The 20043-nt window shown below is 44.1% G+C and overlaps 1 protein-coding gene across 1 annotated transcript in view; it reads left to right on the forward strand.

The window, feature by feature from the left end:
- The first annotated feature begins 15134 nt into the window (after positions 1-15134).
- The window catches only part of SAMD12 (sterile alpha motif domain containing 12), a 189436-nt gene continuing 184527 nt past the window's right edge, over positions 15135-20043 (forward strand). The window contains exon 1 of the mRNA XM_071553945.1: positions 15135-15255. Within this exon, the coding sequence (XP_071410046.1) occupies positions 15234-15255 (22 nt within the window). The 5' untranslated portion in view covers positions 15135-15233. The remainder of the gene's footprint in view (positions 15256-20043) is intronic.

A 20043-nucleotide genomic window follows, 5' to 3' on the forward strand; every position in this document is an offset into this window, starting at 1 on the left:
TTTATTTTATTTTATTTTATTTTATTTTATTATTTTATTGTATTTATTTTATTTTTTTATTTTATTTATTTTATTTTTTTATTTGATTTGATTTGATTTATTACTCCTAAGGAATACAGAAGAAAAAGCAGTAGTGGCACCGATCATCTTATCCTGCACCAACTCAGCAGGCCAGAAGCTGAACTTTGCCAGACAACACTTCACGTAGAGAGAGTCATCTTTTCTTAACAATGCAATTCTTCCACCAGGACAAGAATCTAATCTTGACATTATAAACAAATAGTTTGCAGGTATCAAAGTTTATAACTGTCAGAAAAATGACAGGCATATTATTTTTCATAGGCTTATTTCTTGCATGTTTTTAAAGACACTTTGTCCTCATCACTGCTTCAGGTGTAGATCATCACCACCAGAGAATTTCAAGCCTACCCTAGGCAGACCCTGCAGAAATCCATAGAAACAGTGAAATCCTGGATCATAAGTAGCACAACCCCTACCTTATTTATTTTTGTGCTACTGCAGCTCTGATTCCTGATGCCTCAAAAGACGGAGTTCGAGCTCTGCTTAAGTAAGCCTTTGGGATAATAGGAAGGCCACTATATTTGAGGCAAGAACACTTGATAAAACTGAGAGAGTATATTGCTCTTGAAAGACTTGTGAACATAAAAATAGAGAAACTACCCCTCAAGCCATAGATGCAAAAAGCATACAGATTATTTTCTTCTGTGAACAGCAGAGGGATTCAAAGGAGCAGAGATATAAAATGCCTAATGGTCAGTGAGGTAACTTGAATTTACAGGCATAAATTCAGATTTTCACTGACATAAAAAAACCATCAGAAACTGAACACAGGATAGATGTTTCACCTGTCTTTAGTTTTACTAGGTGTCTGGACAATGACATGTAATTGTTGACAGTACTGGCATTGTTGGTGCAATTATTTGAAAGAGAGTCTTTATCACATCTGATTCTACAGAAGTTAAGTGGCTTTCTGTCAACAAGATGGGCTAACAACCCTAAATACCTTAATTTGAGATTACAGATGGATATGCCCCAAATGCAGTTGTGCAGTGTAGGTTACTCACTATCTTGTTATTCATTAAACTGATACACAAAATATATACAATTGGCTCATGCTAAACCTCAACTCATTTTCAGAAGAAAAACCTGACAGCAGAGTGTATATTGGATAGTCTAGTCTGAATTAACATGAAATATTTAATTACTCATAGAGTTCCTAAGAAGATAACAGTGACCAATAAACCAACCTTCCATCCTGAGTCAGAGGCATCATCAAGGCACAAGTGACATGATGGGCCCACGACCTGAGGCACCACTTAACTGCTGCTCTGCTCTGCTCTGGGTAGGAAATTACCAGAAATAGCACAAATTACACAAATTTCACCTGCTACTATAGCTCGCTTTTCTTTCTGCTGCTTTTAGCCAGGAAGACAATCTCAGAATCAACATCTCACCAAGGATCACAATTCATTGTCTCGGGATTTGAACTTCTCTTTAAGGAAGAAAAGCATGATGCAGGGGCACAACTGGAAGCTTACCTTCAGGCAAACCACAGAACCTGAAAATGTCAGAAGAATTTTGAAAGAAATTAACTACAGGAAAGCAGAAAAGTCTTCACTGGAAATTTGCTATAAAGCCTTCTATGGCAAAACAGTAAGATGTTAAGGTGTGATTTTTCAAACATTTTTGAAAGCCTATTCTGCCTTCAGTGGAAGATTCCTTGCTTCTGACATGGGGTGAACTCACCATGGGGCAGAGGGTCACCACAAAGCAGTATTGATATCTCTTTTCAGGCCTTATTCAAGGCAAGGCCTTGCACAACAAAGGGTTCATTTAATTTTGTGGAAGACATTGTGTATTTCCTCAATGGTGAGATCTGCAGTACTTTGCTCACCCCATACTGCTGTGTACTGCTTTGCCTTTCTGATACAGTGTCACTAGATAAGAAAGGATGCTTGTAAAACAGGTACACTGGCAAGCATCACCCATGTTGTGGTTGGAATATTGTGTCTACATTCTGCAGCTAATAAGTATTTCTAGTGTAGTTCTGGAATAGGCAGAGGTGAAATACAGAATAAAGAACTTCAAACATATTACGAAGACTTATGAATTCACTTGGAGTACAAACTGCAGCAGTTACAGAGAAGCAGTTCAGAGCACAAAGTTAAAATGAAGCAGTCTTATGAGAGAAACTGAAGGAGGCAGATGGCAATTAGGTGTCAGTAAGTTCTCATTAAAAGTGGAAGGTTTCCAGACTCAATTAAAAGAAAACTCTTCGAAAAGATCTTTTGGAGCAGTAGAGAGGAAAAAGAAACATTAAACCCCTTACAAGGCTCTTGTGTGTTACAAAATCTTTTTACTCTTATTTGGGAAAAGGGGGAAAAAGTCATATGTGGAATCTGTAGTTCTGTCACAAACTCAGACTTCTGCTGCTATAGGCTTGTGAAACAGATTATGTTCAAACTATTAAAAAAACCCAATAAAGTAGAAAAATAAAAGCATAACTAAAAGATTGTGTTTTGCTTTCTTACAATGTGTTAAAAATAATGAAGTCATTAAAATTTGTGCTCTTAAAAATAACTTGCAGTAGCAATCTTAGGAGAAAACATAGATTTCTCACCTTTAAGACACAAAGTTAAAGATTGCTTTTGCCTCTTATCTTGGACAAATAGTGCTGTGAAAGCCACTGGGCTCAGAGTACGGTTGCTTATTGCCCTCAGAAGTCATGCCAGTAACACCAGCTCTGTTTACAATTCCCTCAAACGCATGAGTTGAACCAAGAGCATCCCCATGACTGCTCAGAATGTATTCATTAGGGCTGAGTGTGGGTCAGAACCATGCCCCTGTGCACCAGGATTTCCAGCAGGTCTTGCTGGTGCATGTCCTCATGGAATGCTTTGTCCCAGATCAAATCCACACTGGGGATGTGTGTGGCCTTCAGGACTTCTGCAGTGTGTACTGGGTGGAGTGCAGGCTGACAAGCCTGAAGGCAACCAGCACCTTCCACGTGAGGCAGAGGAAGAGAGGGCTGAGCTGTTCCCAGATCGCTGATATTCCTGTCAGGCATTTCCGTGCAGCTGCGACAACAAACGGTAACTACACAACTGCTGGGCAGAGCCTCTGCCCCAGGGCCCAAAAGGACAGTCACACAGCTCCTGCTGCTCACTGGGAAGCTGGTTTGTGATGGAAAACTCCACCACAAAGACTGTCAGAGATGTCACTGAAAGAATCTCAAAGGGCACCAGACACTTGTATTTAGACAGCTGAAATGATGCTGGAACATCTACACACCACAGCCACAAACATCGCCTGCATTTCTGGGCTTATAACTTCTCCATCACAAGGTGTCAGAGCAGGGCATTTGGGACCCTTCCACCCAGTTTAGTATAGCTGCATAATGACTGCAAGGGCACTTCAGTAATGTACTCAGCCTACAAGGCTGCCTGGCACTGCTGTCTTCCAGGATTTCCTTTTTCCCCCCTCTTCTTTTCCCCAAGGCTTCTCAGCAGGTCCAAAGACTTGGGGAAAAGAAGCAAAGCCACTTGCCAAGATGAGCACAAAATAACTTACAACTTATTTTGTCCTTATCTTTGGGATGGCAAAATCCAGCTGTACAATGGAATGGGCTTTTCTAGTTACTGTAGCACACTGGGTTAAGGAAGTAAGATGTCAGTGGATTATGGGAGGGTTTATGGTCATACAAATGGAAATGGAAGAGTCTCATGTTCTCTCACTAACAACACTAAGGGATCCTCCAACCCCTGTCCCCAAATAGACTGTGTTCACCTCTACATAACTCTGAGGCAGGCAGACAAGTCAGACAACAGGCTTCTTTGGCCACAGGGAAGCTTGAAAAGGGGCCAGAAAGCTGGAGAAATGCCTCAGAGCTGGGCTTTTTGCTTCTGCTGGTGGGTGACAATGAGAAAGACGCTTTTCCTCCCCTAGAAACCAACATGTCTCACAACCCAATTCCTGTTTGGACAGCAGCAGTGCCTAAACTGGGCATATAGGTATGTGCTCTTCCCCAAATTGGTCTTTTCTCCAGCTAGAACAGGAAGATAAGTATCATAGGGCATTATTTGCCTCCCCTCAGCAGCCTCTGACCTACCCTTGGCACTGTCAGCAAGGCCCACATACAGCCAATTCAGCCAGTGTAAACAGGGACTTCTGTTCTCCCCAGCTGAGAGTCAACTGAACCATGCTAGATATTGCACTTGGATCCTCCTCTTGCTTCTATCCTGACCTAATCTAACACAACTGCATCCCCTTTCCTGGGATGATGTTTTGTGGGTGCAAGAAAGCAAGAACTGAGGACTTGGCACTCCCAAAGCTTGTCTTCATTTGCAATCATTAGTTTAACTTAATACACCTGAATGACTTAATTTGTGCTTAGCTTAGCTTTAGGGAGCACTGGCATTCAGGAAACACCACTCCAGCTACTCGAGTGATTTGATTAGCAGTGCTGAGCGATTAGATTAGCAGAGTGGTTGGACAGACCGTTAATTACTTGTTGTCATTCCAGCTGATGTATCCCCACTGCACCAGCAGCTTGAGCTATCATTTGCATAGACAAAATCTGTGAATGCCTGCACTCAGTGGTTTGTTTGCAATTCACAACCTTGCCTCCAGTCAGTGCTTCTAGTTCACAGCTTACCTAGCAGAGGTCCGTAGTAGCTGCAAGCTCCATTGTTAGCCTTCCGGGAGACCATTGTAAGGTGCCGAAAATATCAGTGAGAGAAACTATTCGTTCTTTGTCATCGCTCCAGCTGAGACGATTTCAGATTCCCTGGGTAATGCTGTTTCTGCAGTGATGTTTCTTGGCAAGCAACAGTGCCTCACTGCAGAAATACAATACTTTTGTGATGCTGTTGCAAATAGCAGTAGTTTTTGCTGTCTCTTAAGCTTTACTGTGTTCCTATCATGGCAAAAAAGCTTCCTAGGAAACAACCCTAGTTTTAAGGCTGGGGCTGCAGAGAAGTGTGTGCCAATTTGCTACTTGTGACCATTTCTGTTAAAGGGCAAATGAAAATAAAGCATATAAGCAGTGAAATCTTAGATTTCCCTCTGTGAACCTAGTCCTCTATGAGTTTAAGCTCATTGGTCACCTGAGCTACAGTTGCCATCAGGACAGAGGAAGACAAGAAGCTTCAACACCTGCTTTTTCTTTGTGATTTCTAGGAAATGCCGTTTACTGAGGGCTTGATGCTTTAATAGATAAAGTTCAGTGAGATGAATCCTACCCTTCCTGATCCCTGCCAAGAGGAAGCAGACCTATGTTGCTGCTCCTCTGCCAAGGAATAGCAGACATTATGTTTGCCCATCTGGAACAGCACTCTGAATTCTTGTGCTTGGAATACATGTGGAATTCCCTCTCTATTAAGAAGCAAAACAAAATAGGCTGTTCAGAAATAATTGGAAGACCTTTAGGAATGTGGAATAGGTGTCCTTTCCAGGATGCCAGGGACAATTTAATGTTCTGTTGGATTGTTAAAAATTTCCTTGTCTCTCTGGGTAGTAAAAGCAGGTAAAGTACAAAGGGAAAACATAGAGTAATGCTGTAAAAATTATCTCAAAATATAACACTGATTAAGAAAAGTCATGTAAGACTGGGCTGAGATGCTTTGCATTGCTGCTAGTAGTTGATTTTTACACAGTAAAAGTGTAAAATCCTTCAATACTGGACCTACACCTCCTTTGCACTGGGAATTTCACTATATGAGGTGTGAGGCAGTGAAAAATCATGGTCATAATATCCTACTGAGCTTCTGAGTCATCTTATTGCATTGAAGTAAAAGCACTTTAGAAAATACAAGCCATCTGTGATGCTAAATGCAATTATCTGATTTGCCTGAATAAATGCTCACAAATCACTGCCAACCACTTCAATTTTTCAACACTGTTCTGAGTCATTCGTAACAGGTAAAGGTCCTCATGCTAAGATGTTATCAATTCTGATCATTATCAAGTTTTCTGCAGTAACACAACTGCTTCCATCCAAATCCAGCACATAAAAGAACTTTAAAGGAGACATGTAATTTTTTTTTTCTCTGTGCTGGTTTTAGCCTAAACCATGACAGCTCTGACATTCAGAGGATGACACTAGGTATGTTATTACATTGTAGTCAACACAGTACTAGTTATTACTTATAGCTTCTTCCTACTGGCATCAAGGTAAGTGGCAAACACCACTGTTGTTAAAGGTCAGATCCCAAGCTCTGTTTTTCAGATTCCTCATGGTTGGAGCTTTGCTTATCAGGAATTATCCAGATATGTCCGTTTTCCATTTGCCCAATAATTTTGCCACAAATACAAATTGTATGTTCTGGTTGTAAGTGCCCTGTGCTCAGGATGCTCAGGATTTTTGGCACATGCATCATGTTCTGCGCAGGCTCTGTACAGATACATGTCACACTGCACAGGTTCATGTCTTTCTTGCCAGAGAGACCCAGAAGAGCTATGATAATGCTACCTAAAACTTTGTTTCTCAGAAGTTATTTACACCTGTAACAAAAGTTACAAATATGAAAGTTAAATCTATTTTGCATAAGTGTAAAAGTTTGCAGTTGCCTATCAGGAAAAGCTGCATAGGTGTTACCAAATCTGAGCACAAAGGCTTCACAATACAAATATCACTGTGCACACTAGTCAATGTCTAATGTGTGAGTGTAGCAGGCGTGGCTCGAATAGTCAATTAGTAAAAACCAGTATAGAATTACCAAAATAAAGACCTTACATAAGCAGAATTGACTTAGTTCCACAGCAGATCCTCAAAACAGCAGAGAAGAAAACTGTTATAACCAAGACGAGACACTGTCTAATCATGCAGAGATGGTGTTAGGAATGCCAAAGCACACCTGGGGATGTATCCAGTGACAGATATGAAGAGCAACAAGAAAAGCTCTACATCCAAATTAATAGGAAGATTGGGGGGAAATATCAGCCAATTGCTGAGTGGGGAATGGGCCCCAGTGACAAATGACATTGAAAAAGTCAGGATACTCAATGCCTGCTTCACTACCTCTTTACTGGTAAGACCAGCCTTCAGGAATCCTAGACCCCCCCAAGAGCAGTGAGAAAGCCTGGAGGAAGGAAGAAAAACCCTTGGCTGGATGAGGATTAGGTTAGGGAACATTTAAACAAACTGGATATATATAAAACCACAGGACTTGATGGGTTGCACCCAACAAGTGCTCTGGGAGTTGGCCGACACCTTTGCAAGATGAGTTTCTGTTTGAAAGCTCACAGCAATTTGGGAAGATTGATGACCACAACAGAGCAAATATAACTCCTTTCTTCAAGAAGAACAAGGAAAATCTGGAGAACTACAGAGGTCGGTTTGAGACGGTCAAAAACTGACTTTATTCAGAGGGAGGAATAAAGACATCTGTTACTGGCGTCGTTTTCAAGTTCTGCTGGTTTTCCAAGGGGCTGCAGACTTCCCAACGAATCTTCCCACATTCGGGGTGGTTTGTGATCCCACATCAGTTGGCCTCCCCTTGAACCCTGTGAAGGTGACGGAGCAACAAATCCTGGAAACCATTTCCCATGTTTAGGATAGGAATGGCGCTGGAGTGGAATCCATGGTCAAAAATGAATTTATAAAGGGGAAATCAAGCCTGACTAGCCCAACAGCCTCCTATGCTGAAATGATTGGCTTTCAGCTCTGTGTCTGATAACACTATCTCAGAAAACTGATAAAGTTCAGATAAGTAGTTGGTGAGGTGGATTGGAACTGGCTGATATTCTGGGATTGGCAGCACAAAGTCCATTTGGAAGCCAGACGTTAGTGGTCTACTCTTGAGGTCAATACTGGGGCCAATACTTTTCTGTCATCATTAATGAACCGGGATGATGTGCACCTTCACCAAGTATTTTTATAATCTAAAACTGGGAGGAGTGGCTGATATACTGGATGGTTGTGCTGCCATTCAGAGGAACTTGGACATGTTGGAGTATGTCCATCTAAGGGACATGTAGATGATTAAGGTATTGGAGCACCTCTTATTCAAGGAGATGCTGAGAGAGATAAGCCTGTTCAGCTTGTAGAAGAAAAGGCTTTGGGGGCATCTCATCAATGTGTATACATACCTGATGATGAGGAGAAGACGGAGACAGATTCTTCTCAGCTGCGAAAGGAAACAAGGCAATGGCCACAAACTGAAATATAGAAAATTCCATTTAGATGGAAAAAGAAGCTGAGGAGTGATCAAACACAGGAGCATGTTGTCCAGAAAGACCATGGCAACATTCAAACCTGAATAGACATAACACTGAGCAACCTCCTCTAGTTGCAGGGGTTAGATGAGCAACCTGCTCTGAGCAGAGAATTAGACTAGCTGATCCCTAGAGCTGCCTTCCAGCCCCAATGGCTCTGTAATTCAGTGCTTGCAGGTTACTGGGAGCACTGAATTGTTCCAGCCCATAATAAGTTGCAGTTCAGCAAATAGCAGGAGTCAGGATTGTTTAAACAACTTACTCAGCTGTTTGCCAACTGGTCACGTGAACCTGCCATAGCAGACTGTTTCTTTAGTTCTGTTGACGTACACATCCTCTGTTAGGTGTGGTTCTTTCCCTTTCTGTGAGTACTGCTTATGTAGTAGGGCTCAGTGATTCGCACCCTCCAATCATTAGCAAGGAGGGCACTGTATGTGCTACTTTTCTCTGCAGAAAAGGGATACAAGCGTTTTCCAGGAAACCACAAATCTCATGCACTGCTCTCAGATCTCCAGTACAAACTAAATCATCTGAGGGTATTGCTGAAACAGACAGATTCTGTATCACTGACACTACTCTTATTTACTTGTTCCCATCTTATACTGCCCAATTCCATATGCTACCACAGTTTGGGAAGTCACCGGTGAATGAGTGCAGGTAACCGATGGGCATTACACTCAAGAGGCTTTGTGCCAGGCTACATTTCAGTAGGAAGGAAGGCTGTTTGAGGTTCATGATGGCAGTAGTCAGCAGGAAGGTAATCCATGACTTTAAATAGCAATGGCTCTTCCAGGGTAGCTAAAAGAGTTTGTAAGATCACAGGAAGATTTACGGTGGGAGGGACCTCAGGGGAGGTCTGTAGTGCAACCCCCTGCTCCCAGCAGGGCTAGATGTGAGATCAGAGCAGGTTGCTTAGGGCTTCATCTAGTGGGAGTTTGGAAATCACCAAGGATGGTGGCTGCAAAACTGCTCTGATCACCAACCGGCTCCAATACATGACTATCCACGAGGTGAAAAAGATTTTCTTTATACACAGCCTGAAGCTCTTTTTTTTAAGTCTATGCCTGGTTTCTCCCAACCTCCCTCCATACATGACTGCAAAAGCCTGACTCCAAAAGCTGTCGTCCAAGGCAGCCACAGCTGTGGTCTCTGCCTGCAGCTCCACTGCTGATTTTGGACTGTACTGCTGGGCAAGTTGTCACAAACTTGCTTCAGGAGGAAGACGTCTGGCAAGTTTCTACATTTGCATGAAAATTTTCTATAGTTTACCACCAAACAATTTCATCAATGATGGCAAAAGTCAATACCATCCTACGTGCATAAGACATTAGTGTTACTGGAGAGTGGAATTAACCTCACACATATAAAAGGAGTGATAATTGTATAGACTGCAGTCTGCCTCAGACATGTATGAATCATGTTAACCCATCCACTTCCTCTCCCTGGTTTTCTGTAACATGAAATAAAACATAATAAATTCTATGAATTTTCTGAGTATTTTAACACTCAAATTCTGTTTGTTCCCTGAAATTAAGAGTGTAGGATATGACTATTTAAGTATCTATTTTTTTCTTTAAAAATTAATCAAAGACTGGAAAAAACAAAATTAGAGAAAACACCAGAAATTGCCACAGTAAGGATAAACTACACCTTGCAGACATCCTGAGATTGCTCCTGAGTCTCCTACAGACCCCCACATGCACTTTCTGTAGTATTATGTATGGATTATAATGCAAAATATTTTTGACAATAAGGAAATGTAGGTGTGTGAGATAAACACTACTCAAAATACATTTCATCAAAAGTATAGACAAAAATTATTAATTATGTAATTAGACTGACCTGTATGTATGTATGGCCAGACTTTGCGAACGAAGATTTGGGAAGGGCTCTCCCCACGTGGGTGTGCCCTTCCAGCCTGCGCAGTGGATTTTTTAGGTGAGGCACAGCATGCACAGAACTGGCCCCACCGCTTAAGTCCTGAGGTCCATTTGCCACGGCCAAGCGAGCTTGGACAGTGACAGTGAAGTCCTTGGGACTGTCTACAGCACCCAGTACTAACCGGGGCTGACCCTGCTGAGCATCCGAGATCTGACAGGATTGGATGGCAGAGAGGCATTGAACTGTCAGGGGATGGTTTCCACTGAGACTCGAACTCAGGATCTCGGGATTCAGACTATTACACTATTAAAACCTCAATTTCATATTAGGTAAATTTTAACCATATTTTATCTATTTTGGGGCAGACTACAACTTCCCTGCAATCCCGTCAGATCTTGGAAGCTAAGCAGGGTCAGCCCTGGTTAGTACTTAAGATAGGAGACCTCCTGGGAATACCGGGGGCTGTAGGTTCTAGTCCTGAGCACTTCACTGTCACCGTCCAAACTCACTTGGCCATGGCAGATGGACCTTAGGACTTAAAACGGTGGGGCCCTGTGCCTCACCTAAAAAATCCACTGCGCAGGCTCGAGGGACACACCCACGCGGGGAGAGCCCTTCCCAAATCTTCGTTGACGAAGCTGACCCATACATACATACAACTTCCCTGACTAATAGCTCATTTGAAGTCATTCTCAGACAGCAGTAAACTGTATCTGAACATTGGTGTTTACACTTTAACACATACTATACCAAGGTTCATTTTGTGGTGGTAAGGCTGGATCACACTAGCATAAGATTCTGTTTTCATGGATCAGAGCATGGGACTTATACCGAAACTCTGCTTCTCCCCTTTTTTCAGTATATGTTTAGTTGAGTTCAAATGTTTCTTTTTATTTGGGGGGGGAGGGGAATGGAGCAATGCACCCAGCATTTTCTCCCTGTACCTTTCAGGAATTTGCACGAAACTGAGCAGGTTTCTTCAGAAATTCCACTTTCTAGACATTAAAAAAAGAGAATGCAGAGAAACTCCACCCCCTTCTCCTCTCACTACAGATCTGGCACCCACTATGCCTCAGACTGTGTTTCCAGCTGTGTGGCTGACTCTGACAAAGAGAGGGAAATTGGAAGGGAATTCTCTGCTTACCACTTCCACACCTGTATTTCCACCTACCTCCCACACTGTAGTGTTTCTGCTGAAACTTCCTTGGTTTTCATTACCAAACAATAGCAGCTTGTGGCCTAGGGTGTGTCCTGAGAGTTTGCCTGAATCACCATTACAGCCCTTCCCTTTTCCTCTTCCAGCCCTTCATACCGGCAGAGGTAGTGAAGTGGAAAGCCCCACTTCTCCCTTCCCATCAGTATCAAATCTGTACAGTCCCCTGCATGTCCCTCCCACACCTTTCCCCAGTCATCAGTTACCTTGGAAATATACACCCATTTCCATGTATTTTTTCACAGGAATATGCAAGGTAACATAAGAGTCTGGATACAGTTATAAGGGAGGTGGTATGGTCCTGTGACAGGGCTGTTTCTGTCACACTTGAGTTTGGTGACAAGCTCTGAATGGTTTTAATCCCACCATCACAGTTTAGGCCCACTCTGCTAAGCAAATCACAGCCAAAAATGTTCAGTCACAGCTGTGTTGCAGTTCACTGCTAGAGACATGTGGTGCCTGACTCGAGGTCAATGATTTTCAAGAGGTTTCTTCAACTGTCTCTGAAAGCTGCCTCTGTGCATGTGTTTGGGCATGTAAAATAATATCCTGTTTGAAAATCTTGGGTCACACTACATGTCAGAAGTACTTTGCTGGCAGGATCATCAGATGAAGATGAGTAAGAATTTCACTGTTTTACAGAAAGGACTTAGGAGAACAAGGGCTTGCTTAAAACTTGACTGTTGAATTTCTGTAAGGTGAAAGGGGAATAAAAAGAGAAAAATTATGATGGATGACAGTGCATGGAAGTTTATATGTCTAAAACTTTGTTTAGACTTCAGAACTCTTGTAGTAGAGCAATGCTGCTGATGAATATACTTTCATCTGATGTTTGCTGGCAGAAGTCCTATTCAGGAATAATTCAAATGGCTAAGGAGCCTCTGGTCAGTATTTCCTATTTCATCTGGTGACCTAGGGCAAAGTACACAGCAAACAGACTTTGGCTGTAACAAACCAAGTCTGTTTAAAGGCAGTTTGCTACACTTTTAAGAGATTGAGAAGAAATCTGCCCAAGAGAGACAAGGTAAAATGAGAAGCAAGAAAGGAAGGCAGAGAAAGAAAAAGAGAGCTCTTTCTGAGCAGAGAAAGCCAGTCTTTTTCTACTCTATAATTTAGCAAGTTGTTATAAGAAAGCTCACTCTCACTGATGTTTTTGAAAGCTGTTCTCAAAACAGCTTGTACTTTACCACAGATTAATTGAATCAATTCACAGCCTCTTTTCTCTAGTGAGTGACGCACAGTAAATTACAATTTGGCTAGTTTTGATCAGAATTTGGTAAGTTTCTGATGGTTTTAGATACTGTTAAATACTAGCTTTCACTAGCTATCATGTAACACTAGATATCAAACACTATACCTTTTAACATCTGTCATGCCCTATTTGCAATCTAGTCATAGCCATAATTTTGCTGTTCTTCAATAGTCACAAAGTTGTAATTAAAACTACAGGATTGTTTAAAGGGCTTAGTAAAACTGTACTCACTGGGGATGTCCTCAGGGCCCACAGCTGACATGCAGTTACCAGTCAGAAATTCAGCATATTAATGGGGATAGAACTCCAGCTCTTCATGTCCATGTCACTTGAACTCTGAGCTTTGATTTATTCTCTCTATGGCTTCCAACTCATTCCAACCAAGAAAGCAGTGCTGCACATATGCATTAGCCAGGTAATTTCTCTAACACACCTCCAAATATTGTCACAGTCAAATAAATTAATATTTGAATACATACGTTTAATAAAAAATGTCATCAAAATGACAGAAGCTTATTATGTAGTGAATACTGTATGTGTCTATTATATATATTTGAAAGCTGTGAAAGCTAGGAATATCCTGTTTTCTTGACAGAAAGTATGTGAAGATGAGCCCATTTCTCCCAGCATAAGGGATCAGGTGTGAGATTGCACTGCACTTGGGAGTACCAACATATCCTCTCAATTACTATTACTTATAATGCACTGTGAGTGTGCCTACCACTCTGCAGACATGTGAATGACAAGGCTGCTGCTCCAGGACGCTTGTATCTTGACTCATGTACAGCACAAAGGCTAATAGTTCAAGTGCTTACGGGAGCAAAGAACAAGTCAGGTCTTCAGGGCAAAGTTGGTTAATAGAGGGTTAGAGGAAACACTTGGGCTTTAAGGCCATTCCCTATAGGCTCTGGTTTTCTTTCATAAAATAAAGAGCGAAGACACAATTTTTAAGTACTTTTAGATATTTCGAGAATGTCAAAATTCCAGAGGTGTATGTACTATATTCACTTGCACACTGAATGTTCTTGCACTCTAATTTGAAATTTGAATTCATGGAGTTTTGTTTGGCAAAAATAACACTTGTTAGCTCCACTAGCCACTACTAATAAACAAAAAGAACATAGGACAATGTTTTCATGCCCTATCTGTATTTGCCCTTGTATACTCAGTCCCTTTGCTGTTGTCATCTTGATTTTAGTAATTACATAACTTTGGCGAGTAAAGTAACTCAGACTCTTTCTGGGCAGGTTAATATTTACTGATACTTTATAAATGAAAAAATGGCTGCTTTCGAAGCAAAAAAAATCTTTAAAACCTTTTTGATAGCTCAAAATGAAACTGAAAAAGGTACAAGCCCACAGCTGTTAATCAGACAACCAATGTCTCAGGACAGATCTGAGCGTGCCAGGCTGTTTGGTGTAAGATTTGTGAGGACTTGAAGTAAAGGGTTTCTATTCTGTGTCCCTCGTCTCCTTCGTTTCCTGGATTTTTAGGACGACCTGTCAGAGTGGGACAGGATGGAGTATGGACAATGAGGGCCGCACTGTGGGCTGAGGTGCTCCCGGTGCTGTGTGCGCCTTCCTCCTTCCCCGCGGGTAAACTCCTCCGGCCGGCGAGGGACAGAGCGGGCTCTCCCCTCAAGCCCGTGGAACCGTCGGCTGATGTCTGAGCCGACCGAAATCCTGCAGGGAAACACTCCCGAGTTGTGAAATGAAGTTTCGTGGGGCGGGAGCCCGCGCAGCCCCTCTCGCACAGGCACCTCAGGGGGCCCAGCCCTGCGCCCCTCCTGGCCCGGCTCTGCCCTCCCTGCTCGGCCGGGACGCGCCGGGGGCCAGCAGTGCCTGGCGGGGCGCCCATTCATTCCCCGGGACTACGTTTCCCAGGGATCCGCGGCGCGGCCCCGCCCGCTGTCAGCGAGCGCTGCAGGTTGATCGCGGCGGCTGCAGATGAGCGGAGCCCGCACGGGCGGGGGGGCCGGGGCAACGCCGCCGGGGCCGGGTCGGCGGCCGCCGCACTATGCGAGGCCGGGAGGATGGCGGTGGAAGGTAAGGGCTCCGCGTCCCATGCCCGGCGCCCCCGGGGTCCCTCCCCTGTCTCCTCCCCCGGGCACTCACCTGCGCCGCGGCGGGGCCGCCCCGGCCCGGCTCGGCTCGGCTCGACGGGAGGGGACGTAGGGCAGTGCCGGCGAGGCCGCCCGCTGCCCCGGCCCCTCCCGCCCCCTCGGCCCGGCCGCCTTCGGCGCTGCGGCTGCCCCGGGCCAGGTGCCGTGGGGCCGGGCCGCGGCTGCCGCCCCCGCCCACGGAGGGTAAGGCGGCGGGGGCTGCCCGGAGGCTTCGGTCGGCAACTTCCCGGCGGGCCCGGAGGTGCCGCCTCTCCCGGCACGGACGGCCGACCTGCGCCGGCTCCCTCCGCAGCGGCCCCGGCGGCCGCGCTCAGCCCCGGCAGCCTCCCCGCCCCGGTCCCCGGAGCGCCCCGGGCCGCGGTGCCCGCGCAGCCCCGGCCGGCCCCGCGTGGGCGCAGAGCTGTGCCCGATCCCTCCTTCCCTCCTGCCAGCGGGATGCAGCAGCCCGAGGGCCGAGGTGCTCAGCGCCTGGGCAGCCGGGAGCTGTGAGGAGTGCCCGGCTCCTGGGGAAGGACCCGGTAACTGAGGCGATGCCTGCCAAGACTTGGAAAGGTGGATGCTTTGCAGAGGTCTTGCGGTACATGCCGGGCTCCTGCAGCCGGTCTGACATTGACTACGTGTTCCCTTTCCGTGTGACTTTGGGGAAGTTGGAGGAGAGAGGTAGCTAGGTGTATGGCAAAAGGCAAATCTGCTTTCCTGCTGTCCACTTCCAAAATTCACTCCGTTGTCTAGTGCTTCAGAGTGGGGCACTGGCAGGGCGGGGGTTTGTGCCTCATCTTGCTTCACTTGGTGTCCTTCAGAAAGTTTAAGAAATCCACAGTGTGTAAACCAGCTATATAGCCCCTTTTCCTGTGCTGAATTTGGGGTATGTCAGTATTTTCAGAGTGTTCATCTTGAGACTACCAGGAGCTTTGCCTCTCAGTCATGCTGAGATCTACAGTTCCTTCAGAAGCACTTGCTTTATAGATGAAAATCATGCTGAAGCTGTCTTTGCTGAGTACCCAAGTGAACAGCACAAATGATCGTCCAACAAAAACTTGGGCTTCCTGAAGGTAGTGTGGAGCTTAACATCCCTGAAAACCATCCTCCTATGGAAATTGAAGTAAAGACCACTGTCTCAAAAGGTGTCTGTGTACCTCCCAAGCTGTTCGAACTAAGCCTCTCCATGAGGCAGAGTTCTTAGGCTGCTTAACTCAAGGGCAGTTTTGAAGCCTGGAATGATACAAAGAAGGCAGGTAGTGGTCCTGAATAAAAGCATTACTTCTTTGGTGGCAAAGAACTGGGCATGCGTGCCCAGTAGTGGGTAAGTAAGTAAGTGAAATGGACTGCCATGCACCAGATGGTTCATATGCCAGCAGCAAACCCTATTTCAGTGTGTTCACTAATGTCATCCTTCTTTATTTACTTGAAGTCCTTCTCAGTCTGTTTGCTAGATCTTTTCAGGTCTATAATAATTCCTGTCGTATCTGCAGTGCCCTCCATCTGAGAATCTCTAAAAGCTTTGTAAATATTAATGAAGGAAAGCTCTGCTAAAGCTTTGAGAAGCAGTGCTTTTCCCTTCTCCTGAGATGGGATTTTTTTCTTTAACTCCTTCTTCCCATTTTGTTCCCTCAGGATGCATCCTGCTGTGGTGTTTCAGTACAGGCTTTCTTGTCTGTGTGTTCTGCATTCCTCCCATTTTGTTTTTTTCTCTCTCAACTTTCTTGCCTTTGCATAGTTCTATTGTCCTCACACTTACCCAGGAATATGACTATTTCAGCATAAGTAGCCGTGTGGCTGTGACTGCCTTGTGTGAACATAGTGCATGTGTATTTCGGGCCTTTTATTATCCATCCTTTTCTATTGGAACTATGTTTCTTTGTGTGACTGTGTTTAAAAGCATGTTTTTATCCTAATGCATATTCTACTGTACTGGAGCCCTGGGAGTGAACTCTGTTGTCTTCCTGAACTGTGACTTTTGGTAGGGAACATGTGGCATTATGACTTGTGTTTGGAAGAGGTTACCTGTTCCTCATGGCTCTGATGTACCACGGTGTACAGATCCTACTTCAGACAAAAGTAAAGTTATTGTCAAATCTTCTAAGTCAATAGTTTTGTAGAAAAATGGCAATTAGCTGAACTCAAAAATTTCCTGAACTCAGAAAGCACAGGCAGTTGGGTTTTTTTATTTTCCTGTTTGTTTGATTTGTTTATTTTAATTAGAAAAGTGTTTTCCTGGTTTGCAGCTTGCTGTACATCAGCTCTGGATGCTTTGAAATATGGAAAGCCCTGAAAACCTGGTTAAGCTGAGGTTGTCTGGCCTTCCAATCTCTGTAGTAGTCAGCTTGGAGCTTGGCTAGGATGGCCTTCCAGGGTTTTCAGAATTTTTTATAGTCTGTAGCAAGGCTTTTGAATGGTTGGGCCAACAGGCTTCTTGTGCAAACTTGCAAGTGGCTGGCTTTGTGATGCAACTGGCAGGGAGTGGGAAGGTCCCTGGGGCACAAGGGAGTCATGGATTCTGGAGCATGGGAGTTCCTGGCTGGAGCCAATATCCGCTGCCCCACCAGCTCCACCACGGCTATTGTTCTATGGAAACTGGCTGTTTGGCAGCTTCAGCCACAAATCCAGAGACTTTCTTTTGTTTCTCCTTTCAGAAATGCTTTGTGTGGCTAAGGTGAAAATAATTTGTAACTTATACTTTGTGGAGAATCTTTGAAAAAATTGTTGTCTAACATTGTTGAAATCCTTCCTCAAATTTGATTGTTTTAATCCTGTCTTAGCGTGGAGTGCTGGGGTCTAGTTATGGCAACAAATGTCCATTGGTTTACTTAAGGAAAATATCCAAAATTTTTTACTGGGATAGCTGACAGTGATAGACTTGCAAATACAAAGGAGGAATTTGGAGGATACTACAGTTACTTGCCAGTTATATATAATACACACTTGAGTGTCCCAGAAGAGATTATGTGGACTGGGAGGTCCTTTGGGCTGCATAGAGCCAGTGCTTCCAAATTGATGAAAAGGATTGGGGTGTGTATGGGAGAAGTGAGTTTGCACTCCTTAATATGAGCCCGTCTAGATGGGAGCACTGCCAAGGTAAGTCTATTTTTAGAGCTAACAGTTTTGACAATGTTCCTTTAAGTGGTTTTTTTCCCTCTAGTAAGAATGAAAGAACTAGGTCAGAGCCAGTAGAAAAAGGCTTTTGATCTCTGCAACAGTGTTCTCAATTTTTTTACAAATTTTGCTCTTGTGCAGCAGAGGTGAAGAGGAAGAGAGAAATGGTGATTTCTTCCCTCCCCCTCTCCATCCCCCCCCTCCCCCGCTCCCCCTCCCGTCCCAGTGTTTATTGCAGGAAAGTGAGAGACTGATGGCACCCACCAGATGACGTGTGTGTGCAGGTGATCCCACACCGTTCTTTTGAGTCCCTGCAGCTCTGACCTGTGGCATCTTTGAGATTTCTGAGCAAAAGAAGGTGCTAATTATATCGTGAAGTTCTTTCATAGTAAGTTTTTAACAAAGTTTAGTCTAACACGTTTCTTGCTGTGTATAGGCTTTGGAAAGTGCACACATACATTTGTTGCAGGTCTTCTCCTGGAAGTTCATGTAAACTTCCACTCTCCTATGGCTCTTCTGTAGTAGGCTTGTGCTATTCAAACCCTGGATCTTCCTACAGGATAATATTTTTTACTAAGAAGGGGAGCCTTGCTGACATAAAATGACAGTGGCTGGCCTTACCCCTTGGTAATCCTCAAGGGATTAAGACTTGAAGGAGTTTAGGGCATTCTGGGGGGTGATGTCAAGGTTACTTGCTGCAGGACTGAAGTTACTTGCAGCTTTTAACCAACTTCATCAAAGTGATCCCTTGACTTTCAGCAGTGTGATGTACCTGCGTGGAATGCCTTCAGTGCCTGGCAACTCCATGCATATTGAATGGTGCCATGTGTTTCCTCAGACTTGAGATACAGTGAGCTCATAGATGTGCTGCACCAACTCTGCCAAGAATGTTAAAGCAAGTTCAGGATCCCCAAAGGACATCTTTGAAGCAGCTCTCAGTGTAGGTACCTATCATGCTGTTCCAGGGTGTGCCCAAAAGTGCAACTCTTTTTGACAGGTATTAATTTATTCAACTTTGTCTTAGCCCTCCACCCACTTCAAGCTCAGACTAGCTGTCTCCATATCTAAGTTTCCAGAGAATGTGATCTAATAGATGGTGTTTCAGCACACTTTCTTGCCTGTGGAGCAAAGAAGTAACAAACCCTCTGACTCAAAAATAGCACATGCTTTCATCAGTGTGTTTGTTTTCATCAGTAATTTCTAACCACTTCTTAGCTAGAGGGACTCCAACATATGGCTTGGAAAGAGCTGCCAGTTGGAAATAGTACTGGGAGATGTCTCATTTCAGTTCTCCATCTGAAACAGTCACATTGGGTCATAGCAGAGGAGATGGATAAGAGCGGTGCTGAAGGTGCACACAGGACAGCAAGGCACAAGATTTGAACATCAGCGCCTGATCTTCTGTTCTGTATGTTATTTTGTGGCCATTTACTGCAAAAATATATTAGCAGTTATGGGATACCAGAGTGGAACATAGATCTTGTATCCACATTCATGTGGCACCCTTCCTTTTGAGCTGTGACATCTACACCATTATTTCCTGCTCAGCAACAGCATAACCTCCCACCCACTCCTGTAGTGTGCATACAGCCTGGCGGCAGTGAAGCTGCTCAGAGCTTTCTAATCTGTGTTGCTGTACTTGAAGTCACAGCTCATGATCCCTATCCAAAGGACTAATGTAACTAAGTCCAGGAGTCTGTTTTGAATTGCTAAGTTCTCATTTTGAGCCATGCTTCTCAGGCAGGTAGGGAGACTGTGAGCTGAAGTTCAGAAGGTGCATTCTGTGGTGGGAATTGGAAACCCCAAAATGAAGCTGTGGTGACAAAGAATGTAATTGCAATGGAGTCTCTTTGGATGTATTCAGACTGAGTGAAGAGTGGATATGACTGCAGATATGTGATCATTCTCCCCTCTCTGCTTTTAGAAATTAACCTGTATTAATCAGGAATCAAGGTACAGTATAGACTTGGTGTGACACTGTTTCCCTTGGATGAAATTTGGTTATGGGGCAAGAATGTTCCTGGAAACTCGGAAGTACTTTCAGATCAACCACTTTTAGGTACAGTTCCTTGAGTGTTTGACCTTACTCTTTAAAATACTTAGAAGACTTAGAAGCTCAAGGAGGACATTGGTTAATATAAATTTACTATTTCAGTACAGTTGAATTCCATCATAAGAATAAAACTTGTCAGGTGGCAAGGGGAAGGAGTGATGCTCTGGAAGTTCATGTCTTTTCCACCAAGGAAG

Source organism: Pithys albifrons, chromosome 4 (genome assembly GCF_047495875.1).
Source record: "Pithys albifrons albifrons isolate INPA30051 chromosome 4, PitAlb_v1, whole genome shotgun sequence".
NCBI lineage: Eukaryota > Metazoa > Chordata > Aves > Passeriformes > Thamnophilidae > Pithys > Pithys albifrons.